This window comes from Adiantum capillus-veneris, chromosome 28 (genome assembly GCF_014529385.1).
Source record: "Adiantum capillus-veneris isolate H3 chromosome 28, ASM1452938v2, whole genome shotgun sequence".
Lineage (NCBI taxonomy): Eukaryota > Viridiplantae > Streptophyta > Polypodiopsida > Polypodiales > Pteridaceae > Adiantum > Adiantum capillus-veneris.
Genome location: NC_140958.1, coordinates 109,508,426 through 109,535,939, shown reverse-complemented (window position 1 = coordinate 109,535,939; position 27,514 = coordinate 109,508,426). Strand labels below are relative to the sequence as shown.

Sequence of the window (27,514 nt, the reverse complement as noted above, 5' to 3'; positions counted from 1 at the left end):
TCCTGACTTAAAAATAGGCACAATCGTAGACATACTCCAAGTCTCAGGGAAGGCTTCATACATGGCTCAATTAAACATCATAGCCAGGAGTTCTGCGAGCATATCCTTGGCATGGATGAAGTGCTTTGCTACCAGACCATCATGATCATGTGTTCTCCTTGTCTTCATCCTGTCAATAGCTTTCCTTACCCTCTTGGCAGTAAAGAAAGAACATGTCTCCGGGCATGTCTCTAGTGGGTCCGGTAGCGGTGGTTGTCTTGGTGCTGTGTAGAGAGATGTGGAATATTCCCCCCATGTCTCGGTGGAGGTGACCGTTGGCGGTGGTGAATGTTCGTGGAATAGCCTCCATGCTTCGCCCGAGTCCTGACTTATAAATAACTGATACAGATCTTGCTCTAGCCGGGATCAATAAGCCCTTTTCTTTCGTCGCACTAGGCAGCGAAAGATAATCCGTGACTGTCTATGTGTGGTAATACCCATGAACACTTCCCTCTGTAACTTGATCCTCATCTCTCTACACTCCTCATCATACCAACTGTTCTGGGGCATTTTTCCAGATCGTCTCCATGTAGGTTGGTTGTGGGGGTATGCTTCGGATGCTGCATCATGGAGCGTCTTTGTCAGTATCTGAGTGAGTTCATCTAGTGGCCGTCCTGGCTCCTTGGTGCATAGCTTCTTGTATATCTCATCCATATACACAGAGTCCGTCTCCCTCATGAAGGTATACCGGATGTGTGTAGGGACCTCTCCTAATGGAGTTGTGCTGAACTGAAACGTCAGGGTGAAGGACAAGATAGCATGATCAACTGCTACTCCAACGGGCCTAGTGCCCACCATGAAATCTTGAAAGAATGGAATGAGACCTGGCTGGGCCATATGTCACCAGGAGGTGTATTTTTCCTGTTGCCTTTCGTATATAAGTACTAGATATTTTTATTTATTTTATTTTTACTTGTTTTCCTCGGAACCCTTGAAAAGGTGCAAGTGGACATTGTATGGCCAGTGTGAAACGGGTGCAGCCAAATGGGTTTCTCACATCGGGGATCTAGGTCGGTCAGACAGGGACTGCCCGGGCCAGTTAGCCCAAACTCGGAAACTGGGCGACGTGTCAGCCTATGAGCGATTCTGCCACTCTGGGAGGCAAAAAACGAGCTGCATATCAACAAAGGGGGCGCCATTTTCAGCCTCAGGTGGATTGTAGCAGGTACAGAAGCTATGGAATGCTTACCTTGCCCTCTATGCACAGTATGGTGACGGGAGTGATGCCCCGCACGCTACATACTGCTATCTTTCTCCCCTACGTACAATATGTTATGCCCCACTAGTGGGCTTCTCATTTGACCTATGTACAGTTCTGGGGATTTATGCGCGTTTGCCAAGGCAAGAGCCTTCTGAACAGGAACCGGATTAGCTAATTGCTAATCCCCCATAGGTACGCACAGTTCCATCACGAAAGATTGCGAGTTTGGAGAGTTTTCTCACGTGAAAACTCGTCCAATTCACAGGGGAACTGTCCCATTGCGTGCGGGAGCCCTTGGGACACGCGTAGGCGTGTTCGCTCCGCTAAAAACGATCTGAAACAGGGAATTACAGCCTGCTGTGTTTTTCTGCAGGTTTAGGGTTTCGCACCTAAACTGGAAGGGAACATCGGGGGAGCCTCGTGAGAGCCTTGGGATGCGTGTACAAGCTTTTGGGCTCCCGGCAGTGAAAAACAGAGAATTACAGCCCGCTGAATTTCTGTGACAGCTCACCAGAAAGCTTCCAGATATCGAGGGAATCCGTCCTAGACAGGCGTTTTTGACCTACAGGGGTTTTTGCGTCGTTATGCTGTCGAAATCCGGTCGAAAACCTGCGTTTTCAGCCCTCGCCAGGTTTGGACAGCTTTGTGAAAGCTTGTGCTAAGTGGTCGGATCGTCTACCTTAATTTGAATAAAGAAATACTGAAAGGGGCGCCAGTCTTTGGGGCCTACAGGGTGTCGGTCTCGTGTGCGCAGTGACATTCTAGTCGCTGGACGCAACTGTGTTCTCTTTCCTTCTCAGTGCTCTGTGTAAAGTTAACAGGTAATTGAAATAGTACCGCCCTCTACGTTGTACGGGCCGGTTATACCATAACATAATCCACTGTGCTGGCACCATGTCGTTGTGGAAAGCAAGTAAAACCTCTAGCTGTCGAAAATCTTTGTAGGCCATTCAAAATGGCCAATCTATGTGCGGTTCCCATATCTATCAAGTATCTGCCGTATTCGTGTATTCCTCATCTTGTGATAATTTGGATAGACCCATCTCTGTATTGTCCAGCTCCCTAAGCATTTCCTCGGAAGTATCATAAAATATTGTCTGGTGGTGTGCAGTCCTCGCATTGAAATCCCCTAGTATGATAATGTCACCATCCTTAGAAAACTCCCATATGTCATTACCCAATATAGCAAAGGGAGATTGTCCCCTAGGTGATGCATATACTGACGTACTAGGAGGAAAGTAACAGATGGCAATGTAGAGGTATCTGCCCGTCTCTGCCCTGAGCCTGACCACATGTACCTAGCATGCTCATCCCTGTGCGCTATATATATCAATGGCTGCAACTCCTCCCTAAATAAAACTGCCTCGTCCTCGATGCTCCGATCTGATCTTTTGTCTGCAGGCTGTCTCCCATCTATATCCGCTCACCTGTGGCATGGATTGCCCAGGGGCTTGATGCGTCTCCGAGTAGAAGATGATGTCTCTCCTTGTGAAGCTATCCTCAAAGGCCCCTACATCAAGACGAAGTGAACCGTTACAATTCGAGGTTGCCATCTTTAGTGTGGTCCCATGGGTCTCACACCGTCATGCGGGACGTCGCTCCAATATCACCACCTTTCCATCTCTGTAAAAAGCAATCTTCCCTTTTTCCCTTCCTGGTCTAATTTCCGGCATTACTTCTTGCATATGAGCAATCTGCGAGAGGGTGAGGTCATCTCCGAGAAAGATGCCAGTCTTCTTTAGAGTCGGTCTCTTCTTCAGGAAATCCTTCTTCGCTTCCATGGATGCGAAGCGGAGAATGAGTGCCCTTTCCCTCAAGGTTTCTCCGTTGCTTCCGCTTTTCTTTGTGCCCACTCTCCAGGCCCTCCCATGCGTCTGTTCGTTGACCCCCATCAGAGTCATGAGTTCTTTCACCTCTTCCTTCACATTATCTTGGTCTCTGAGGCCACATACCCTTACGTGTAAGGCCCGCACACGTCTCCTTTGCTCCTCTGCTAGTGTCAAGTTGATGATGGTTGGTGTGGGGGTAGGGGTTATTTCCTTGCCTTTCCCTTTCTTGACAATCTCGATCCATTTTTCGGCCTTTTCTGCTTTTTGTTGGGTCTTTGTGATGACATCTACCCACGAGGTCGTCATTTCTTTTTGTTGCTCCCCACCTTCTTTGATGGCCCGCACTTGTTCTTTGATCGTTAAGCTCTTCAATTACTTAGGGTGGAAGCTCTCCCTCTTCGAGGACATTCTCCGATCGCACCTCTGCAAGCTCTTTCTTGAGTAGTGCGATTTCCTCATCTTGAGCCTTCACGCGATCCTCGAGTGTATTTATCGTGTTTCTTGTGCTGCCACGCGCGCGTCGAGTATGTTAATAGTACCTAGGAGGTGGCGGGTTGATCTTGCTAATGGACTCGCTCAGTTCTTCTTTGCATTCTTGGAAGGCATCCTCCACCGGGTCATCTTCGCCACTGCTTCCTCATGGTCGGAAGGCCGCCCCACGAGAGGTAGAAAGTCTCCCCGCGGCTAAGTTGGTTTTTTTTTTCCTCTCTCTACGCGGCTAAGTCTCTCTTTCTCTCTCTACGCGGCTAAGTCTTTTTTTTCTCTCTCTACGCGGCTAAGCCTCTCTTTCTCTCTCTTTACCCTTTTTACCTCTCTCTCTCTCTATACGGAAGTTTCCCCCCTTCTTTCTCTCTCTACGCTAGGTTGGGGAGTTGCGGGAAGAGCGCGAGGGAGCGGGGCCAGGGGCAGCAGGGGAGCGCGAGGGTGCAGGGCAGCGCGAGGGGCAGGGGCGGGAGCAGCGGGGAGCGCGAGGGTGCAGGGCAATAGGGGAGCGCGAGGGGCAAGGGCGGGAGCAGCGGGGAGCGGTGCGAGTGGGTGCAGGGCAATAGGGGAGCGCGAGGGGCAGGGGCGAGAGAAATGAAATGAAATGTTATATTAACGTCTTCAAAAGGCCATAATGACCTATGAGACCCGAAAGTTACAAAGTGGTGGATCTGATACAAAGTCAGAGTAACAAAATAACCTAACAACAATACAAAACAAAGATATATACTATGGGGTCCTAAGTTGATCGATGTGAACCAAGCAAAAAATGGGCAGCTTGTTGGGATAGCTGAATTACAAGAGATCTAGCATCGGTCGTTGGCGAATCTCATCAATTTCCTCCATGGTTAGTAGTCTGACCGGGCGTCGTGCATGCCTGGCTAGCGTGCTCCAAATTTTCTGTCGTAGCCTCCGTCGATGATGTGTAGTTCTTCGCAGTCGCGGGCGCCTGGATTTCCCCAGTTCAATCGCTCGATCAATCAGTGTGCCTCTGGTATGAGACGAGGGGGAGCTTTGCTGTGGGAGTGGCTCTTGCGGCTGTCCCGTGTCTGCTCTGAAGAAGTCTGTGATCCGTCTTTGAGACTGGCTAGCCTCGCCATTCATCAGGCTATCTCTGTGTCTGCGCAGCTCGAGCAAGAACAAACCCAGACATCTCTGATCTTCGTATCCCATGACTCTTGAGAGTGGTCCAAAACCTTCTCTGAACAAGTAATGGAAGCAGCCTCGTATCTCGTAGTAGACAGGGCAGCGACATGTATAGTGTAGCTCTGTCTCAGGTTCCATGTTACACAAGGGGCATGTCCTGTCCTCTGTTGGTACTCCGCTGTATCTCCCCGTCTCAATCCGCAACTGGTGAGAAGATGTGCGTAACTGGCCAATAGCACAACGGATCCCATGAGACAAGTGGGTATCCATGTATCTGGGTCTCGCCACAAAACCATCTTCCGTAAGCTGGAGAAGGTGGTCTTTGTAAAAAGCCATCTTCGTGCCCAATTCCTGTGCTGGTTGTATCCATGTCCTTCTGGTGTCTAGCTGGGTCAGGTCTTGGCGTATGAGCTTGGTGATGTCTGACTGTGTAAGGGTGAGGGATGGTGCATCCAATGAGTAATGGAATGGTGGCAGCCAGTCTATGCTGAACCCATGTGCCTGAAACCATGATGTCATCTCCCCATACCAGCATGTTGTATCTCCTTGTATGGCTAATTGTCGAGAGGCTTCAAGTGCTATGCGAGCATATCTGTCTCTAGGAAGTGTCCATGTGCGGTTTATGAAGGAGACTGATCTGGTGAGTGCCTCCACCACAAGTGGGGGGGCCGCTAGCTCTGCTCGGATAATGGCCCGTGGTACTGATGCCTTGGCTCTAATGAGCCGCGAGATCATAGAGACGAGAGGTTTCTCCATGTTCCCCCATCCGTCTGAGCGACCCGTCCTCCTGTGGTGATCCAGTGAAGGTCCCCATATCTCGGTTCCATAGAGCAATGTTGAAGCCACCAAGGTGTCAAAGAGCCAGAGCTTCGTCCGGGGCTCCTGAAACTGAACCTGCGAACACATCCTCTCCAATCTACCCAATGCTGCGTGGGCTCTAGTAAGTCTGGTTTCTGCTGCTCTTCTGAGTGAGAATGTAGGTCCGCTAAAAACCACTCCAAGGTAAGTGTAAGCGTCTGTGTACTCCACAGTCTCCTGGCCGTATGTGAGTGTAGGTGCTGACTTCCTGATCCACTGTGGGGTGGTATTAAACACCATAACCTTGGTTTTACCCAGGTTGATAGACAAACCACTTTCGTGGGCAAACGTATGCAGAGCATCCAATTGACGTTGCATTCCCTCTGGGGATTCGGAGATCAACACTATGTCATCAGCATATAACAAAAGTGGAATCCATGTCCCTGCTAACTGAGCACCTTTATCCCCATCGCTGTCAATGTAGTCAGAAATCTCATCCACATACATACCGAAAAGAGTGGGAGAGAGCGGGCAGCCCTGCTTCACCCCAATAGTGGAGTGAATCGGTGTAGAGAGTCCCTCCGGGGTGCGTACATGCCCTACTACTGATCTGTACAATGCCATGATCCCCCAAATGAGTTCTGTGGGTACTCCCATTTCCTGTAATCTGTGCATCAGTCTAGCTCAAATAGTCGTACATGACACCTTGCCTGATGCCAAAATCTCTCTCTCTCTCTCTCTCTCTCTCTCTCTCTCTCTCTCTCTCTCCCCTCCCCTCCCCTCCCCTCCCCTCCCCTGCTGTGCTGCCCCCCTCGCGCTCCCCTTCCCTGCCCTGCTGCCCCTCGTGCTCACCGCACCTCCCCTGCCCTGCCCCTCTGCTGCGCCCTGCTCCCCCCCCTCCTCTGCCGTGCCTCCCCTCGCGCTGCATTCCCCCCCCCCCCCCCCCCCCCCCCCCCCCCCCTCCCCCCCTCGCTCTGCTTGCACAGCCCCGCCATTAGCCGCTCCCGTGCCCCCCCCCCCCCCCCCCCCCCCCCCCCCCCCCCTTGCCCGCGTAAAGTACCCCCTCTCTGAGTCTCTCCATACCCTCTACGCGTAGGATGTCCCCCCTTCCTCTACGCGTAGGATGCCTTCCGCCCCCCCCCCCCCCCTCTTTTTTTAAGCGTAGCATGTCCGTCTCCTTCTCCTACGCGTAGGAAGTCGTTTTTTTTTTTTTTTTTGGCCCCTGCCCCCACCACTTTTTAACTTTCGGGCCCCATAGGTCATTATGGCCTTTTGAGGACTTTATTATAACTTTAGTATAACATTTCATTTCATTTATACCCCCCCCCCCCCGTCTCTTTCACTTTTGTTTTCGAGGCACGCACACACACACGCACATAGCTGAACATATTGAGGGCACCGGGCCACACCGCCTCGCGCTCCGCCATTCGTCGCGATCGTCGCCAGTGTGGGTGCACACGTACATCCAGTGCCGCGCCCGCTGCTAGAGTGGGTGCACACGCGCATCTAACCCCCTAGCGGACGGCGATCAAACATGAGGAAGACGAACGAAAAAGACGACCCCCTAGAGGATGCCATTCGAAAATGCAAAGAGGAAATGACGGAGACCATCACCAAGATGAACCACAATCTCTGGGGCACAATAAACATTCTCGAAGGACGTGTGCTGATCCAAGAGAGCAAGATAAGCACGCTGGAAGACCGAGTGACGACCCAAGAGGAAGAGATCACGTCACTCAAGAAAGAACTCGCCGAAGCCCGATCAAGAAACACACTGGAAGAGGGCGAACTGCAACCCTCAGTAATTGAAGAAATCAACACGATCAAGGAACAAGTACGGGCCATCAAAGAGGGAGAAGAACAGCACAAAGAAATGACGACTTCTTGGGTGGATGTTCTTACCAAAACCCAACAGAAGGCAGACGAAGCCAAGAAATGGATCAAGGTGGCCAAGAAAGGAAAAGACAAGGAGATAATGCCCACGTCCACACCCAACAATATCATTAACCAGACACTAGAGGAGGAGCAGAGGAGAAGGGTGCGCGCTTTACATGTAAGAATTTGCGGTCTTAAAGACAAAGGCAATGTGGACGAAGAAGTAAAAGAACTCACAGCCTTGATGGGGATTCATGAGCCGACACACACAAGGACATGGAGAGTGGGCAACATAAAGAAAAATTGAGGCAGTGGAGAAACCTCAAAAGAAAGAGCACTCATCCTCCGTTTTCCCTCCATGGAAGCAAAGAAGTCATTCTTGAAGAAAAGACCAACTCTTAAAGAGACTGGCATCTTTCTTGGGGACGATCTCACCCTCTCGCAGATCGCTCATATGCAGCAAGTAATGCCGGAGATTAGAGCGGCAAGGGGAAAAGGCAAGATCGCTTTTTACCGAGACGGAAAAGTGGTAATACTTGAGCGACGCTCCACATGACGGTGCGAGACTTATGGGACCACACTCAAAGTAGCTGCCTGGAACTGCAATGGATCTATGCGTCTTGATGTGGGTGCTTTTGAGGATAGCTTTACTGGAAGAGACATCATCTTCTACTCTGAGACACACCAGGCCCCTGGGCAATCCATGCCTCACATCAGTGGATATAGGTGGGAGACAGCCTACAGACAAGAGACACGCTCAGAGCACAGAGGGTGGGGCTCGGGAGGAGTGGCAGTGTTATTTAGAGAGGATCTGCAGCCACTGATACATATAGCCCGCAAGGACGAGCAGGCTAGGTACATGTGGGTGAGACTGAAAGCAGAGACAGGCAGATACCTCTATCTAGCTATTTGTTACTTTCCCCCGAGTACATCAGTGTATGCACCACCCAAAGGACAGTCCCCTTTCTCTATTTTGGATGATGACATATGGGAGTTCTCTAGGGACGGTGACATTATCATCCTCGGGGACTTCGATGCTAGGACTGCCCATCACCAGGCAGTGTTTTATGATACTTCAGAGGAGATGCTAAGAGAGATAGATGTGGCAGAGACGGGCCTTTCCAGACTATCACACGATATGGAATATACTGAGTATGGGCGACACCTGATAGACATGGGCACTGCACATGGATTGGCCATCTTGAACGGCCTACAGAGATTTCCTGTTGCGAGAGGCTTTACATGCTTCCCACACAGACATGGAGCCAGCACGGTGGACTATGTCATGGCACAACCGAATCTCATCTCTAGTATCGAGGATCTCACAGTTGGGCCCAGATCGGTCGGGGTGGCGGTGGATCATGCTCTGGTGTCAATGACCATCTCCTTCCATTTCAGTGCAGCACACAAGCCACGAGTAGTAGTCCCTACTCGCTACACATTCACAAGGGAGACGGACTCTGTATACATGGACGGAATCTACAGACGCCTATGCACTGAGGACTCGGGGCGAACTCTGGAGGAGCTAACTACTGTACTGACACAGACATTACATGAGGCAGCAGCAGAAGCATACCCACACACCCAGCGTGAGCAGGGCCGCCGATTTGGGAGCATGCCCCAGAACAACTGGTACAATGAGGAGTGCCGCCAGACTAGAGCCAGACTTCAGAGGGAGGTGTTGTTGGGGGACGTCACTCACAGACAGTCACAGATGGACTTCCGACGCTTGGTGCGGCGGAAGAAGAGGGCTTTTTTGGCTAGACTCGAGCAGGATCTATATCAGCTATTCTTGAGTCAAGACTCGTGTGAGGCGTGGCGGCTCTTTCATGAGCAGTCTCCCCCCCCGGCTATTTCCTCCACAGAGACCTAGGGTCAGTATGCATCATCTTTGTACACAGCACCTGGACAGCCGCCCCTCCCCAACCCCCCCGACCCATGCCCACATACATATGTCTTTTTCACTGCTGAGATGGTGAAGAAAGCCATTGACAGGATGAAGACAGGGAGAGCATATGATCATGAGGGCCTAGTTGCTGAGCATTTCATGCATGCCAAAGACCTACTAGAAAAGCTTCTAGCAGTTATGTTTAACCGTGCCATATGTGAGGGCCTACCGGACACTTGGAGCCTATCTACAATTGTACCTATCTTCAAATCAGGAGACCCCATGGAGCCTGGGAATTATCGCACTATTATGATTGGGCACACACTGGCACGGTTGTATGCATCCATTCTTGAGCAACAGCTGAGTAGATGGGCAGAGAGGGAAGGAATACGTGCAACTGGGTAGGCAGGATTAAGGAGAGGCTTCTCTACTCTTGACCATATCATAACACTCAGGGCCATCATCGAGGAAGAGAGAGAGAGAGAGAGAGAGAGAGAGAGAGAGAGAGAGAGAGAGAGAGAGAGAGAGAGAGATGAAATGAAATGAAATGAATTGTTATATTAACGTCTTCAAAAGGCCAAAGTGACCTATGAGACCACAAAGTTACAATGTGGTGGATTTGATACAAAGTCAGAGTAACAAGATGACAGAATGACAAAATAAAATACTATGGAATCCTAAACTGCTAGGTGTGGACTAAGCAACTAAACAGCTAGCTGGGATAGCTAGATCACAGGAGATCCAACATCGGTCACTGGCGGATCTCATCAATCTCCTCCATGGTCAGTAGTCTAACCGGGCGTCGTGCATGTCGAGCCAAAGTGACCCGAATCCTCTGATGCAGCCTCTGTCGATGCTGTGTAGTCCTCGGCAGTCGTGGGCGTCTGGATCTTCCCACCTCAGTCGCTCGGTCGATCAGTATGCCTCTGGTGTAAAGCGACGAGCTCTGCTATGGTAGTAACTCCTCGAGGTGTCCAATGGCAGCTCTAAAGAAGTCTGTGATCTGTCTCGAGACTGGCTAGCCTCTCCTCTTATCAGGCTCTCTCTGTGTCTGCGCAGCTCGAGCAAAAACAAACCCAGGCATCTCTGATCCTCGTACCGCATGACTCTAGAGAATGGTACAAATCCCTCTCTGAACAAGCAATGGAAGCGGCCTCGTATCTCGTAGTAGACGGGGCAGTGCATGTGTAGTGCAACTTTGTCTCAGGCTCGATGTCACACAGGGGGCATGTTCTTGCCTCTGCTGGTACTCCGTTGTATCTCCCAGTCTCGATCCGCAGCTGGTGTGAAGATGTGCATATCTGGCCAATAGCACATCGTATCCCATGAGACAAGTGGGTGTCCATGGGCCTCGTCACAAAACCATCCTCCGTAAGCTGGAGGAGATGCTCTCTATAGAAAGCCATCTTCATCCCCAGCTCCTCTACTGGCTGTATCCATGTCCTCTTGGTGTCTACCTGAGTCAAGTCTTGGCGAATGAGCCTGGTGGAACTTGGACTGTGTAAGAGTCAGAGAGGGCGCATCCAGTGAGTACTGGAAGGGAGGCAATCTTTCTATGCTGAACCCATGCGCCTGAAACCATGATGTCATCTCCCCATACCAACATGCTGTATCTCCCTGCATGGCTAACTGTCGAGAGGAGTCAAGTGCAAGGCGTGCACACACACACACACACACACACACACACACACACACACACACACAGATAGAGAGAGAGAGAGGGAGATGAGATGAGATGAGATGTTATATTAACGTCTTCAAAAGGCCAAAGTGACCTATGAGACCAGAAAGTTGCAATGTGGTGGATCTGATACAAAGTCAGAGTAACAAGATGGCAAAATGACAAAATAAAATACTATGGAATCCTAAACTGCTAGGTGTGGACTAAGCAGCTAAACAGCTAGCTGGGATAGCTAGATCACACGAGATCCAGCATCGGTCGTTGGCGGATCTCATCAATCTCCTCCATGGTCAGTAGTCTAACCGGGCGTCGTGCATGTCGAGCCAAAGTGACCCGAATCCTTTGATGCAGCCTGCTTCGATGTGTGTAGTCCTCCGCAGTCGTGGGCATCTGGATCTCCCCAGCTCAGTCGCTAGGTCGATCAGTATGCCTCTGGTGTAAAGAGACGGGCTCTTCTGTGGTAGTAACTTCTCCAGGTGTCTAGTGGCAGCTCTAAAGAAGTCTGTTATTTGTCTCTGAGACTGACTAGCCTCTCCTCTCATCACGCTCTCTCTGTGTCTATGCAGCTCGAGCAAAAACAAACCCAGGCATCTCTAATCCTCGTACCGCATGACTCTAGAGAATGGTCCAAAGCCCTCTCTGAACAAGCAATGGAAGTGGCCTCGTATCTCATAGTAGACGGGGCAGTGGCATGTGTAGTGCAACTCTGTCTCAGGCTCGATGTCACACAGGGGGCATGTCTTGGCCTCTGTTGGTACTCCGTTGTATCTCCCAGTCTCGATCCGCAGCTGGTGTGAAGATGTGCGTATCTGGCCAATAGCACATCATAGCCCATGAGACAAGTGGGTGTCCAATTATCTGGGCCTCGTCACAAAACCATCCTCCGTGAGCTGGAGGAGATGCTCTCTGTAGAAAGCCATCTTCATGCCTAGCTCCTGTGCTGGCTGTATCCATGGCCTCTTTGTGTCTAGCTGAGTCAAGTCTTGGTGAATGAGCTTGGTGATCTTGGACTGTGTAAGAGTCAGAGAGGGCGCATCCAGTGAGTATTGGAAGGGGGCCAATCTGTCTATGCTGAACCCATGCGCCTGAAACCATGATGTCATCTCCCCGTACCAGCATGTTGTATCTCCCTGCATGGCTAACTGTCGAGAGGACTCAAGTGCAAGGCATGCATATCTGTCTTTGGGATGTTCCCACATGCGGTGTATGAAGGAGACAGATTTGGTGAGCGCCTCAGCTACCAGTGGGGGGGCAGCTATCTCTGCTCGTACAATAGCACGTGGTACTGAAGCCTTGGCTCTAATGAGCCGCGAGATCATAGAGACCAGAGGCTTCTCCATGTCCCCCCATCCGTGACTGCGGCCTGTCCTCCCATGATGATCCAGAGAAGGTCCCCAAATCTCAGCTCCATAAAGCAATGCAGAAGCCACCAAAGTGTCAAATAGCCAGAGCTTCGTCCGAGGCTCCTAAGACTGAACCTATGAACACATCCTTTCCAATCTACCCAATGCTGCATGGGCTCTCGTCAATCTAGTCTCTGCTGCCCTCAATTAAAATGCTGGCCCACTAAAAACCACTCCACGGTAAGTGTAAGCATCTGTATACTCCACCTTCTCCTGGCCATATGTGAAGGCGGGTGCTTACCTCCTGATCCACTGTAGGGTGGTATTAAATACCATGACGGACAAAACCACTGTCCTGGGCAAACATATGCAAAGCATCCAAGTGACGTTGCATCCCCTCCGGAGAGTTGGAGATCAACACAATATCATGAGAGAGAGAGAGAGAGAGAGAGAGAGAGAGAGAGAGAGAGAGAGAGAGAGAGAGAGAGAGAGAGAGAGAGAGAGAGAGAGAGAGAGAGAGAGAGAGAGAGAGAGAGAGAGAGAGAGAGAGAGAGAGAGAGAGAGAGAGAGAGAGAGAGAGATGAAATGAAATGAAATGAAATGAAATGAAATGTTATATTAACATCTTCAAAAGGCCAAAGTGACCTATGAGACTAGAAAGTTACAATGCGGTGTATCTGATACAAAGTCAGATTAACAAAATAAATTAAACTAGGATAACAAAATATAAATAGTGCGGAATCCTAAACTAAGCTGATAGGTGTGAAAGGTGAAAGGCGTGAAATGAGAGAGAGAGAGAGAGAGAGAGAGAGAGAGAGAGAGAGAGAGAGAGAGAGAGAGAGAGAGAGAGAGAAATGAAATGAAATGAAATGTTATATTAACGTCTTCAAAAGGCCAGAGTGACCTATGAGACCAGAAAGTTACAATGTGGTGGATCTGATACAAAGTCAGAGTAACAAGATGACAAAATGACAGAAATGACAAAATAAAATACCATGGAATCATGAATTGCTAGTTGTGAACTAAGCAGCTAAACAGCTAGGTGGGATAGCTAGATCACAGAAGATCAAGCATCGGTCGTTGGCGGATCTCATCAATGTCCTCCATGGTTTGTAGTCTGACCGGGCGTCGTGCATGTCGAGCCAAAGTGATCCGAATTGTCTGATGCAACCTCTGTCGATGATGTGTCGTCCTCCGCCGTCGTGGGCGTCTGGATCTCTCCAGCTCAGTCGCTCGGTCGATCAGTGTGCCTCTGGTGTGAAGCGACGAGCTCTGCTGTGGTAGTAACTCCTCCGGGTGTCCAGTGGCAGCTCTAAAGAAGTTTGTGATCTGTCTCTGAGACTGGCTAGCCTCTCCTCTCATTAGGCTCTCTCTGTGTCTGCGCAATAAAACAATAAAAGAAACAAGAAACCCTAAAAAACGCTTGTGAAACTTTAAAAAACAGCAAAACACAGATTTGAAACCCTAAAAATCAGTAAAAAATAGTGGCGCAACCCTAGAAAACAGTAAAAAACGAATAAGAATCCTTAAAAAACAGCGACGAAACGCTAAAAACAACCAAAAAGCAATTTCGAAACCCTAAACACAGCGAAGAGAAAGTGACGAAACCCTAAAAACAGAGAGAGATCCATGAGAGAGAGAGAGAGAGAGAGAGAGAGAGAGAGAGAGAGAGAGAGAGAGAGAGAGAGAGAGAGAAATGAAATGTTATATTAACGTCTTCAAAAGGCCATAGTGACCTATGAGACCAGCAAGTTACAAGGTGGTGGATCTGATACAAAGTCAGAGTAACGAAAATAGCCTAACAACAGTACAAAACAAAGATATATACTGTGGGATCCTAGGTTGGTCGATGTGAGCTAAGCAGAAGACTAAGCAAAAATGGGCGGTTTATCACAAAAAATTTAGCATCGGTCATTGGCGAATCTCGTCAATTTCCTCCATGGTTAGTAATCTGACCGGGCGTCGTGCATGGCTGGCCAGCGTGCTCCGAATCTTTTGACGTAGCCTCCGTCGGTGCTGTGTAGTCCTTCGCAGTCGTGGGCGCCTGGATTTCCCCAGTTCAATCGCTCGGTCGATCAATGTGCCGCTGGTGTGAGACTCGGGGGAGCTCTGCTGTGGGAGTGGCTCTTGGGGCTGTCTTGTGTCTGCTCTGAAGAAGTCTGTGGTCCGTCTTTGAGACTGGCTAGCCCTACCATTCATCAGGCTCTCTCTGTGTCTGCGCAGCTCGAGAAAGAACAAACCTAGGCATCTCTGGTCTTCGTATCCCATTACTCTTGCGAGTGGTCCAAAACCCTCTCTGAACAAGCAATGGAAGCGGCCTCGTATCTGGTAGTAGACAAGGCAGCGGCATGTATAATGCAGCTCTATCTCCGGTTCCATGTCACACAAGGGGCATGTCCTGGCCTCTGCTGGTACTCCGCTGTATCTCCTAGTTTCAATCCGCAACTGGTGAGACGATGTGCGTAGTTGGCCAATAGCACATCGTATCCCATGAGACAAGTGGGTATCCATGTATCTTGGTCTCATCACAAAACCATCTTCCGTAAGTTGGAGAAGGTGGTCTTTGTAGAAAGCCATCTTCGTGCCCAATTCTTGTGCTGGTTGTATCCATGTCCTCCTCGTGTCTAGCTGGGTCAGGACTTGGCGGATGAGCTTGGTGATCTCCGACCGTGTAAGAATGAGAGATGGTGCATCCAGTGAGTACTGGAAAGGTGGCAGCCTGTCTATGCTGAACCCATGCGCCTGAAACCATGATGTCATCTCCCCATACCAGCATGTTGTATCTCCTTGTATGGCTAATTGTCGAGAGGACTCAAGTGCTATGCGAGCATATCTGTCTCTAGGAAGTTCCCATGTGCGGTTTATGAAGGAGACTGATCTGGTGAGCCCCTCCACCACTAGTGGGGGGGCCGCTAGCTCTGCGCGGATAATGGCCCGTGGTACTGATGCCTTGGCTCTAATGAGCCGTGAGATCATAGAGACGAGAGGTTTCTCTATGTTCCCTCATCCGTCTGTGCGACCCGACCTCCCGTGGTGATCTAAAGAGGGCCCCCATATCTCGGCCTCATAGAGCAATGCTGAAGCCACCAAGGTGTCAAAGAGCCATAGCTTCGTCCTGGGCTCCTGAAACTGAACCTGCGAACACATCCTCTCCAATCTACCCAGTGCTGCGTGGACTCTAGTCAGTCTGGTCTCTACTGCTCTTCTGAGTGAGAATGTGGGTCCACTGAAAACCACTCCAAGGTAAGTGTAAGCGTCTGTGTACTCCACAGTCTCCTAGTCGTATGTGAATGTAGGTGCTGACCTCCTGATCCACTGTGGGGTGGTATTAAACACCATAACCTTGGTTTTACCAAGGTTAACAGACAAACCACTTTCGTGGGCAAACGTATGTAGAGTATCCAGTTGACGTTGCATTCCCTCTGGGGATTCGGAGATCAACACAATATCATCAGCATATAACAGAAGTGGAATCCATGTCCCTGCCAGCTGTGCACCTTTATCCCCATCGCTGTCAATGTAGTCAGAAACCTCATCCACATACATACCGAAAAGAGTAGGAGAGAGCGGGCAGCCTTGCTTCACCCCAATAGTGGAGTGAACCGGTGTAGAAAGTCCCTCCGGGGTGCGTACATGCCCTACTACTGATCTGTACAATGCCATGATCCCCCAATTGAGCTCTGTGGGTACTCCCATTTCGTGTAATCTGCACATCAATCTAGCTCTGGGTACTGTGTTAAAAGCTTTGCGGAAGTCCACAAAGCTACAATAGATCCGTCTCCCATGAGATCTGCCTTCCTCGATGATGGCCCTGAGTGTGAAGACATGGTCAAGAGTAGAGAAGCCTCTCCTGAACCCTGCCTGCCCAGTTGCACGCATTCCTTCCCTCTCTGCCCATCTACACAGTTGTTGCTCAAAAATGGATGCATACAACCGTGCCAATGTGTGCCCAATCATAATAGTGCGATAATTCCCAGGCTCCATGGGGTCTCCTGCCTTGAAGATAGGTACGATCGACGATCGTAGATAGGCTCCAAGTGTCCGGTAGGCCCTCACACATGGCACGGTTAAACATAACTGCTAGAAGCTCTGCTAGTAGGTCTTTGGCATGCATGAAATGCTCAGCGACTAAGCCATCATGATCATATGCTCTCCCAGTCCTCATCCTGTCAATGGCTTTTTTCACCATCTCAGCGGTGACAAAAGCACATGTGTGTGGGCATGGGTCGGGGGGGTTTGGGGAGGGGCGGTTGTCCAGGTACTGTGTACAAGGATGATGCGTACTGACCCCAGGTCTCTGTGGAGGAAATTGCAGGGGGGGGGGGGGGGGGGGGGTGGACTGCTCATGAAAGAGCCGCCATGCCTCCCGCGAGTCCTGACTCAAGAATAGCTGATATAGATCCTGCTCGAGTCGAGCCAAGAAAGCTCTCTTTTTCCACCGTACCAGGCGTCGGAAGTCAATCTGTGACTGTTTGTGAGTGACATCCCCCAAAAGCACCTCCTTCTGAAGTTTGGCTCTAGTCTGGCGGCACTCCTCATTGTACCAGCTGTTCTGGGGCATGCTTCCTGATCGGCGGCTCTACTCAGGCTGGGTGTGTGGGTATGCTTCTGCTGCTGCCTCATGCAATGTTTGTGTCAGTATAGTAGTTAGCTCCTCCAAAGGTCGCCCCGGGTCCTCATTGCATAGGCGTTTGTAGATCCCGTCCATGTATACAGAATCCGTCTCCTGTGTGAACGTTTAGCGAGTAGGGGCTGCTACCCGTGGCCTGTATTGAAATGGAAAGAGATCGTCATCGACACCAGAGCATGATCTACTGCTACCCCGACCGGTCTGGGCCCAACTGTGAGATCTTGGATACTAGCGATGAGATTCGGCTGTGCCATGACATAGTCCACTGTGCTGGCTCCATGCCTGTGTGGGAAGCATGTAAAACCTCTTGCAGCAGGAAATCTTTGTAGGCCGTTCAAGATGGCCAATCCATGTGCAATGCCCATGTCTATCAGGTGTCGCCCATACTCTGTATATTCCACATCGTGTGATAGTCTGGACAGGCCCGTCTCCGTGACATCTAGCTCTCTTAGCATCTCCTCTGAAGTATCATAAAACACTGCCTGGTGATGGGCAGTCCTAGCATTGAAGTCCCCTAGTATGATAATGTCACCATCTCTAGAGAACTCCCATATGTCATCATCTAGAATAGAGAAAGGGGACTGTCCTCTGGGTGATGCATAAACTGATGTACTCGGGGGAAAGTAGCAAATAGCTAGGTAGAGGTATCTGCCTGTCTCTGCTTTCAATCTCACCCACATGTACCTAGCTTGTTCATCCCTGCGGGCTATATGTATCAGAGAGAGAGAGAGAGAGAGAGAGAGAGAGAAGGGACCCCATCGAGTGTCATTCTCTTCTCTCTGTTTCTCTCTTCCTCTACACATCTGTACCGCACTCTCATCCTCTCTCTTCAGGGAAAAATAAAAGGAACTACCATTCCAGCTAAAAGCAATCAGTAACACAAGGAAAGAAAGAAAAGGATTTGTGGAAGTGTAAAACTTAGATCTTCACGATTTCAATTCCGCTGCACTTGATAGTCACACAAACACATTTCACATATGTGCCTCGGTGAAGGAGCTTCTAATGAAGGAAGAGAAAGTACGCAGTGAAGTGTTCTGTTGGAAGTGCATCGGGTAGCGCATTTGAATTCATTTAAAATATTGTTGGGAATTCAGTAGAAGCATTTGGCAAGCTTGATATTGTCGCAGAAGTTCCATATTTGGTCCACATATTGGTGATCTGATGGAAGGGCATCGCATGGCGTATTGAGACTTCAGTAATGGATTCTTGGTGTGTTTGGAAGTTGGAGCATACTAGGCAGCGTTGGTCAATGCAATTGTGCAGCTCTAGAAGCACTATTTGGACAGCCCACCCTTTAGTGAATAAGTCTAGAATTAAAGCCGATCACTCAACTTAGATTCACACCTCTCTCGTCTCTTTTCTTCTATCAGTGTTCTGGCCATCTCTCTCATGTGGGTGTCTTACCCCCAAGCCCTTATATTCTCCCGAATTCTGATCCCATCCTTTTGGCCAAGATTCTCTGACATGTGCCTCCATCATCTGTCAACACTCTTAACAAATGGCGGAGCAGAGTGCAGGTTCAAGCATTAGCCTTTGCTGCTGCCCTTCAAAATCTTGCCCTTGTTTCCTCCCTTTGCATTGTGATGCATAGTTAGCAACATTTTTATTCTAGCCATAACTGACTTGAGTTCCTCAAGTCTTCCTTCTTTACTGACTTGTGGATTTACTCTGATGCATGCCATCCTTGCAGATTCTGGTATACGAGTACGTGCCAAATGGAAACCTGCACAGTCATCTCTTTCGTATGTTTGCCACTCCTATCTTCTGTTAATGCAATCTTGCTGTTTATGTTTTGCATTTGTTTTTAATTGTATATGCAAAATTGCAATATCTTATGCAGAGCATGATACTGCTCATTCTTTTGGCTGGCTGAGGCGGTTAGATATTGCTGTTGGCATTGCTCAGGGGCTAGACTATCTCCACTCTTTTGCTGTATGTGACTGGTCATTTGATTGTGGAAAGTTTTTGTGTCTTCTCCATTTTAAACAGAATTGCTTTCCAGGATCCGCCTGTCATTCATAGAGATGTCAAGCCCAGCAATGTTCTTCTTGATAATAACTTGCTCGCAAAAGTTGCAGACTTCGGCATCTCAAAAACTACCATGGAGTTTGAAACGCACATCTCCACGACACCTGCAGGCACAGCTGGGTGAGCAATCTTTACTAATTTTGGTTACCTTAATGTTGTCTTATCTCACCAGAGTAGAATGTTGTGGGAAAACTCTACCTGAAAACAGGTACATCGATCCTCAGTATTTTTTGCGGAGACAATTAACTACAGCAAGTGATGTCTATGGATTTGGTGTTGTACTTTTGGAACTTATCACTGGCCAAAGAGCAATCGATCCCTCTCGTTTAGAAGATCACAATCTTGTGGAGTGGGTATGTACAAAGGTCATTTATCTAGCAGTGTACTGTTTTGATTTTTTTCACCTGGTGGCCCATTTCAACACCCAGCACCTTCATCATGAAAGCTAAGTTATCGACCTCTGTGGTAGAATCATTTGGAAAAGTTTCTAAATGTCGGGAGGATCAATCATTTGTTTCTAAGGGTATGCTTGAGCTGTTGCTGCTTGCACTACTTTCTGCCTGCTTGTCAACCTTTGTGTTTGCACTGATGAGCCCTAGAAAATGTTGGGCGGATCAATCATTTGTTTCCAAGGGTATGCGTGAGCTGTTGCTGCTTGCACTAATTTCTGCCTGCTTATCAACCTTTTTGTTAGTTTTGGAGGGAGGGGGTGGGGGGGGGGGTAAACTTTCTTCTTAGTGTAGCCTTGAATTGCATTCTCTAGCAGTATTATCCAATGCTGTAGCGGAGATATCTGTACCAGAGCTTGTGTGTGTGTGAAGTGGGTACCCTATGCTTGAAGTCTCACACAGAGCAGTGAACTCCCAAATGAGATATCTGTACTGGACCTTGTGTGTGTAAATGGGTACCCTATGTACAGTGCTGGTAGTCTCTACAGAAGCGTCAGCGTATGGGATTTTCGTGGACCAGAGTCCCCAGTCTAGATTGTTGGATTGGGTGAGCTTACTTGTGATGCTGACCTGGTGACTTTGGATGAGCACTTTGGCCAGAGGTGGACGAGAGATAGCTGGGCCATCAGCGTAGCCAAGCGCCTAGCGGATCTATCATAAAAAATCTCACTATACGGTCTACCTCATCTACTCACCACCGGTGGGAGATATTTTATAATTGTATACATGTCAGCCTTGAGATATTATTGGATCTAGTAGAGTCTGGTCTATCATTGAGTCTAGGTTTTGAGTTGCACATACCACAACGCATACCCATGCAATATCTAGCGTCTACATCCCCTTTATCCATATAGCATAGTCCGTGATTTGGAGCTAAGCGTGCTGCCAGCCAGTGCCTTTATTTGGGTCCTTTGGAGTATATTGAGGCTGGGTTAAGAAGTTCATGTGTTGTGTCATCTTTATCTTTATTTCTATTCTATGTGGTGATTCCAATGTTTTAGTTTCGTAGTTCAGTACAGCTTGAGTTGTCATAACTTGAGTAGCACAACTGTTAGCACTCACATGTGAGGGACGTACTATTATTCTGGCAAGGGCCAATATCAAGTTTCCAAGTTTTAAGGGACAATTAACAGAAGCTGCCAATGATCATGTGAAGAGGTTTTTATCCTTGTGCAGTAGTAGGGGTCTCAATTGAGAAGATGCCTGTTTATTCTTGTTCCCATCCACATTGGATAGCCTTGCAGACAAGTGGTATAGCCAGCTCACAGAGAACCACTTTGCGGACTGGGACACATTGAAGAGGGCTGTCTATGCTGCCTTCTGTGACCCGGCCTTGGGAGTACCAAGAAAAATCTCTAGATGAGTTGGAGAGCCTGGTACTACAACCTCAGGAGACCTTTGTAGGACTGACGATGAGTACCAATGTCTTGGTGGCCATACTGCCCTAACAAGGAGGAGACTTTATGGTAAAGAAATGGGCTGCTGAGGGATTGCGTCATCTGTAGCAAAGGCTAGCCCCAATGTCGAACACGGTTTCTCCTCATGCCAGTCACATGCCTCCTTTGCTTGGTACTCCACCCGTACAAGGTAACTTTGCTCTGAGTTTCTACAATCCTAACCCACCCATCACACCACAAAGCTTCTACACAGCTGCTGGCTCCCAGAACGTTGATAGGCACCTTGTGTGTTTTCTTGTCCGGCCAACCGTCCCATTCTATAATAGTGGCTAGTATTACCAAAACGTCCCCTTCCCAAAGGCTTCCTTGCATGTCTCTATTGCCCCTATTCAAATACCATTACCTTGAGGATTACCCCAAGCAGCACACATCTGCATCCAGCCAATCCGACTTCATGTTTCCATTCAACTAGATAGCTGTCAGCTTAAACCCTCAGCCTCCCATGTGGTGTACCCAGAAGACACCCTTAGGCAGAAGAGCAATATGGGGTCCTTACAATAGCCCATGTCAAAGTTTGTGATGTATGTCAGAGGCTCGCACCCAAGCCTAGCAGACAAGCAAACATGCCTCAAGGCTCAACTGTCCATGGCATGGCTTCCTTTTAAGAGGTAGGGCCTCGATTTTGTAGATCCAATTAATCCTGCAAGGGTGCAGGGCACCCTGATGGTAAGTGCTATATTGTACTAGCTACAGACAACACCGCGAAGTGGGCAAAGATCTTTGCTACAGTTGATTGCTCTGCAGCTACTGTGGTCGAGTTCCTTTATGAAAATATATTTGGCTGTTTCTTGGAGATCATCAGCAATCACGTGCACACTTTGTCAACTTTTCCAATTATAAGATCTTTCTTAGGAAGTGATTCTAGAGCCAATGGATAGGCTTAGAGCAACAATAAGGAAGACCTGCCACCTGCACCCAAAAACTTGGGATCAACTCTATCTTGGGGACTACCTGGGCCTATAGGACAGCCTATAAGGCCTCAACACACCCCATTCCAGCTGGTCTATGGTTTGGAAGCTATTGCTCCTTTTGACTGCAATTCAAGTTCTCCAAGAGTAGCTTGTCAGGGAAGAGGCTAACCTTGACCAATGTAACTTCTAAAGGTCACGCAAGCTGGAGGAAATCCAACACCTGACAGAGAACGCTCTCATGATTGCGAAACTTGAGCGCAAAGAACGGCATTTGAGGAAACTGTGGTTCCAACAAAGATCTCAAGTTCTTCACCAAACAAGTTCCTGAGAAGAGCTAAGCCGATCAATACTCGGCTTGGACCCTTTCAAGTGCTTGAAATTCTTCCTCATGGTGCAGTAGCTTGACAAATTCTTTCGGGTGTATTCTTACCGTGAGTTAATGGATCTTGGCTAAAAACCTCAGCCTGACCTCAATGCCAACTCATGAACAAACCTATGAGCACCCTGTGATCTTGTGAATCTAGAATGACTCCCCCCGAGTCTCTCATCTATGCCTTGTGTATGTATAGGCAGATCTCAGTTTTAGACATCTGATCAGGCAGATGAGTTCCTAGCATAGAGCAGTTCAGATTGAAGCAGAGTTGTCACGTGACACATCCCAACCCTATGTGTCCGTGGACAAGCTACACCACAGTAGGGTTCCCGTCAGTCAAGTCGGTTTAGATTAGCAGTGATCTGGCACTTTTGTGAGTCTATTCGTAGACCGTGCATGCCCAGTCACTTAGCATAGATGCATATCCCCCGGTTGCACACAGCATGATCATCGAAATTCCCATCAGAATCCATTAGCATCAGTTATGGGAATTTTCCACTGCATTTAGCCTATTTTCCTATTTTTGGTTATTTTCACTTATTATTTTTAAGTGACTTTCCAACAAAAGTAGGTAGGGCAATTTTGCTAAGTTAATATATAAGCAAACCCAAGTTAGCACTTTCTGGCAGAAGAGGCAGCAGGAGCTTCCCGCTCAACGGGCAACTTCTCAGTAGTACCCCCCCTCTCATTCCCCCCCAGTGCCCCGGCGTTTCCTCATCCAATAGACATCGCCAGCAAGTTTCTCAGCCTAGCGTTTTCCTCCTGACCACCATCAGCGTTTTCAGCCAGTTACTAACGCTAGCATCCTCAGCACATTCAGTGTTTTCTTCAGCAAATTCAGCAACTACTAATGCTAGTATTTGCTGCCATTGTTAGCAAGGAAAACACATGCTGTCCCAGCGTTTTTCAGCATACAACATTGACCTAAAACGCAGCCTGACAAGTGCAGATCTGCAGCGTTTTCATCATCAGCATGACCCCGAATAAACCAGTCATTTTCAGCCATGAAAACAGCAAGAAAACAGTCATTTTCAGCCACCAAGACAACCTCGAATTCAGCCAATAGAAGATCCCAGATTTCAGCCATCAAGTTGTCGTCGTCATCACCGTCGTCGTCATCGGCATAGTCCCATTGCATCAGTCCATTGCATACGCATTGTACACCTTCGTGCAATCAAAGTAGACCACTCTCGCCGACGAGAGTGGGGCCTTCGGGGGAGGGTTTTACAACCTCTCGGGTGTCGTATCTCTTTTCTCTCCTTCTCTCAGTCTCATTCACTTGCACGCACAATATCCACTCACTTTGTTCGTGATCATAGCACTCTCCATAAGACGGAAGACTCTCTTCTTCCCTAAGAACTAAAAGGAACCTTGAGCAATAAAGATCACTAATCTTGAGAAAATACAACATTCATTCCGCTGCACGTTACAAGAGCTTTCTGTTGTATCTAGGGATGGAGACATGGGGAGCATGCTGGAGGTGTGCCCCTGGTGGAGGCACGTCGCCTCCACATGCACAGCTCTACAGAGTTATGCGTGGAGGTGGCTGCAAGAGGAGACGAAGGACGGTAGCACCATGAGGGAGCTGGAATTCAAGGATGCAGGGCTGTGCTCGAGAGCTGGGGGTGGCTACACTAAAAAGAATAGGACACCATGGCGAATGTGGGGCACATGGGCGCCAAGGGAGCAGACATGGAAGGGAAGTCCGGAGTCATGTTAGAAACTCAATAAGCTGAACTTTGTGTTGATGTATGCTCATGCGTGTGCACGTGTTGTGTGTGTTGTGTGGGGAGCATATGTTAGTACCTAGTTCTACACCCACATGGGGATGTAGTATTTAGTCAATACTATGCATGATGAAGTTGATGGTCAAATGGTCTCATGGGTGACTACCATGAGTCTATTGCTGCACTTTCCTTCATAGGTGAATTTGGGTTCTTCCTGGATTCATCTAGGTTTATGGAAGGGAAGCATGGGGCCAGTGGCAGCAAGCAGCTTCAGAACAACGCAGAGCCTCAGCAAACAAATTGTCAGTATCACCCACTCAATAGTAGCCAGTTGTTTGTGAATGCATCTAAGGTTTTGACTTCGTCTAGCAGGCTACAAGACTTTTTAACTAAACCAAATGATGTGGATGATCTGAGAGATTCCCAGTTATCAATAGGAAGAATATTTTGTCTTTTGTTCACTTCGCTTTTGCTAGCCTAGATCACCATATTTATGCTTGTTCTGCCAGGTGAAAGTAAAGATTAAACTGAATGGGATCGAGGGGATAATTGATCCAAGAATGAAAGATAATTGTCCTTTACCTATTTATGAGACTGTTACCCGGCTTGCCATCAGCTGTGCATCGTTCAACAAGAATGATCGACCACAAATGAAGGTAAGAAATTGATTTTTGTAAAGCAGTGCAAACTTCCCAGTCCTATTGAGTGAGGTTCATAAGAAGCCTTATCTTGCTTCTTTCTTTGAGAACAGGAAGCAGTGATAGTTCTTGACGAGTGCCTCCGATCTAGTTGCCCGCCTCCCACAAGTCTTTTTGAGGAGCCTCCTCCGCGAGAGTATTATGAGGCTGCTATACGAATGCTGGAGAACGACGAGGGGAGTTCCAATGAAAGAATCACTGTCAGCAGCACCCTCTCAGCAAGCAAGTCAGCTTTCAAGGGTTCTGCGCTTCTGCCTCGTTGATGAGTTGGAAGCGAGCAACTCTTTGCAAATAGCATGTGCAGCAATAATACAAAATGCTGTATCAAGTTTCGAAGTAAATGATGGGATGCATGTATTGTATACAAGGGCTTCTAACATTCGGACATTGCTGACAAGCTATGGTGGTGGCATTCTGGTTTGGCATTCTCTTCTCCCTTGATTTATGGTGAATATCTTTATTGCTGTGAGCTCTGTATCCTTGAAGCAAACATGCAATGGGGCTCTCGGGTTGGCAGTGCAAGGATTGGAGGCGGTTAATGGAGATCATGACCATACCAAGCCAAATGCAGGGTCAGAAATCTCAGCAAAAAGTGGTTGAGATACCAGTTGCTTATGGTTTGATTACTCGGAATGCTGCAATCAATGCTAGAAACAAGTCAGTATATTTGATTGTTAGCATTGTGATCTCATCATTTCTACCTGGTAGTTTTCTCTCAAGCTACATATTTCTGATTCACAAAACCTCACAGGAAAGCTATTTGCTGTATTTTATTGATACTCACTATCACAGGCTAGTGACTCAAATATATACATATTCTTGATTCAAAAGCCCTCAAAGGAGATCTATTTGCTGTATTTTATCGATACTCCAAGCCTATGTATATCATCTTCAAAAAGTAATAATTTTCTTTTTTGGCATAATCAACTCCATGAAAGCAGCGATCTGTCTGCTCGAAGCCTTTGTTCTATGATTTATTTTCCACACCCAAGTCTTGAAACAATTTCAGCTTACCTTATGAACTAATACAATTTTAGTCAGTTAGCACCTAATTATGCTCTATAAAAAATGGTCATGAGCTGTTGCATTAGAGTAGCTAAATTTGCCTTTCTGTCTTGGCATAAGTGGTCTTCTCCTTGAATCCCACAAGTTCTTGGGAATGTTAGGGAACTGGCATTAAAAATACTTTTGTATTCTGACTCTTTGAAATTACCTTATGGGTGATTGTTAGCTTAAGGAATCTTCTTTTTTCTTTGGAATCTCTTCTTCTTCCTGAAGAAGCATCATATAATCATAGAAAACTCAACATGCTCCTGCTTCATGTGGAAAGATTAATACTTACAAAGCTTCATTCATGAGCCATGCATGGAGGCTAGCTTGTCTATCGTCTTCTTGGAGACATGGTGGGCGTAATTGTTGAACAAAAATGATGTTGCAGAATGTGTCTTAAATGCATAGAGTTTTGAGGGCTTCCATTGAGTCCTTTGTTGCATGATTCTAACAACAGAGGTAGAAACTATTGTTGTTTTAGTGAATGGTTATCCTTCAAGTGCGGCTTCTCTCTTCTCCTATGAAGTCATTTGCATGCATACCACCTCTTTTTCTTCCTTTGTGGCTCTTTTGGCTTCTTTTGATAGCCTCCTCTCATCTTCTTTCACCAAACTTAGTTTGTATGCTACATTTAGCTGCAAATGATGTAAACTAGTCAAGCCTATAAAAAGCAAGCATTTTAATGCACTCCAATTTCACATATGAGGATGTATTTTTTAATCATGAAATTGTACTTTGTAAGAAAACATTTAAAAGGCATGGTTACTTCGTAGAAAGCATTTTTCGCTTTTTGGGAAACTTGTCTGTTGGATCAAACTCGGATATGATGACTAGATAGTGGAGCTGGTGCATTGAATTTACCCCATTGGGTTTGTTGAGCATTCCATCCATAGCATGTGGATGAGTCTAACAAAGATTGGACCTGGATGTGATGGGTAGTAATGTGGTTGTGTGTATAATTGCATATGTTTTGATGCCAAGTGCTTACTTTCTTGCCTAGCAAGGTTCACGACAGAACTCTAGACAAGACAGATGTAAGCATTTGTGCATGATGTGGATGTTGGGTGGTCCATAAATAATCCTATGAGATATGAGCTATCCATTGCTTACGTTCATTTGTCAATTGAATACATTGACTTTGTATCTTTGTCTTTTTTGTGTTGAAATTTGTTGCATTCCAAACTCATTTGCTCACCTAAATGCCCGATACACTTAGTCGATATTGTTTGCTTGTTGTCTCAATAGACCATATGTTCCCTTTGGGATGCTCATAGCTTCAAGATGAATGGTAGACATCCCATCATGAGCTCTAAGATAGGCCCTCTTGCAAGGTGGAAATATGACATATTTGCCCAATTATATTTTCTTGAAATTTTCCCTCACAAGAGGCTAAAATTGTATCATCTAGATCTCTATTATAGCTTAGCTAATCTCCCTTACCTTGTCCATACATGTTTAGGTGAAAACATTAAATTGGGACTATTTGCAACTCCTCTTCCATTAGGAAGCATGCCTCCGCGAAAGAAAATTATGTCACCTTATAAGGTGGTGCCACTTAAACTTTCTTCTCTCTCTCTCTCTCTCTCTCTCTCTCTCTCTCTCTCTCTCTCTCTCTCTCTCTCTCTCTCTCTCTCTCGTATAGGAGCCTTTTTTTTTTTGTAAGTTAAGCAAACAAATTTTGTTTAGTAGCATTTACCTTTTTAGGTTTTAGAAATTTGAATTTGCTTAAGGCAGTAGAATTCTCACAAAATTTTTGCTTCCTGAAAGATGAATACTTCATTGAAAATCTTGAAAATACAAGTGAATAATTCAAATTCATGCAACATTGAATCCTAAGCATATCCGGTACCCTAGGAATCAACAAAGATTTTGACAATCGAAATTGGTAGAGGTGCATCGATCGTGATC

General features: G+C 47.6%; 1 protein-coding gene across 5 annotated transcripts in view; it reads left to right on the top strand.

The window, feature by feature from the left end:
- LOC147421082 (uncharacterized) overlaps positions 1–25,608 on the top strand; it is a 103,063-nt gene extending 77,455 nt beyond the window's left edge. For 3 of the 5 annotated variants that reach the window (XM_086504057.1, XM_086504058.1, XM_086504056.1), the window contains 6 exons: positions 18,604–18,655; positions 18,754–18,845; positions 18,916–19,061; positions 19,150–19,294; positions 24,368–24,514; positions 24,610–25,608. In XM_086504057.1, coding sequence (XP_086360183.1) covers positions 18,604–18,655; positions 18,754–18,845; positions 18,916–19,061; positions 19,150–19,294; positions 24,368–24,514; positions 24,610–24,819 — 792 coding nt within the window. In that variant the 3' untranslated portion in view covers positions 24,820–25,608. The remainder of the gene's footprint in view (positions 1–18,603; positions 18,656–18,753; positions 18,846–18,915; positions 19,062–19,149; positions 19,295–24,367; positions 24,515–24,609) is intronic. The other 2 variants (XM_086504060.1, XM_086504059.1) reach the window with 2 other exon arrangements.
- Positions 25,609–27,514: the final 1,906 nt, after the last annotated feature.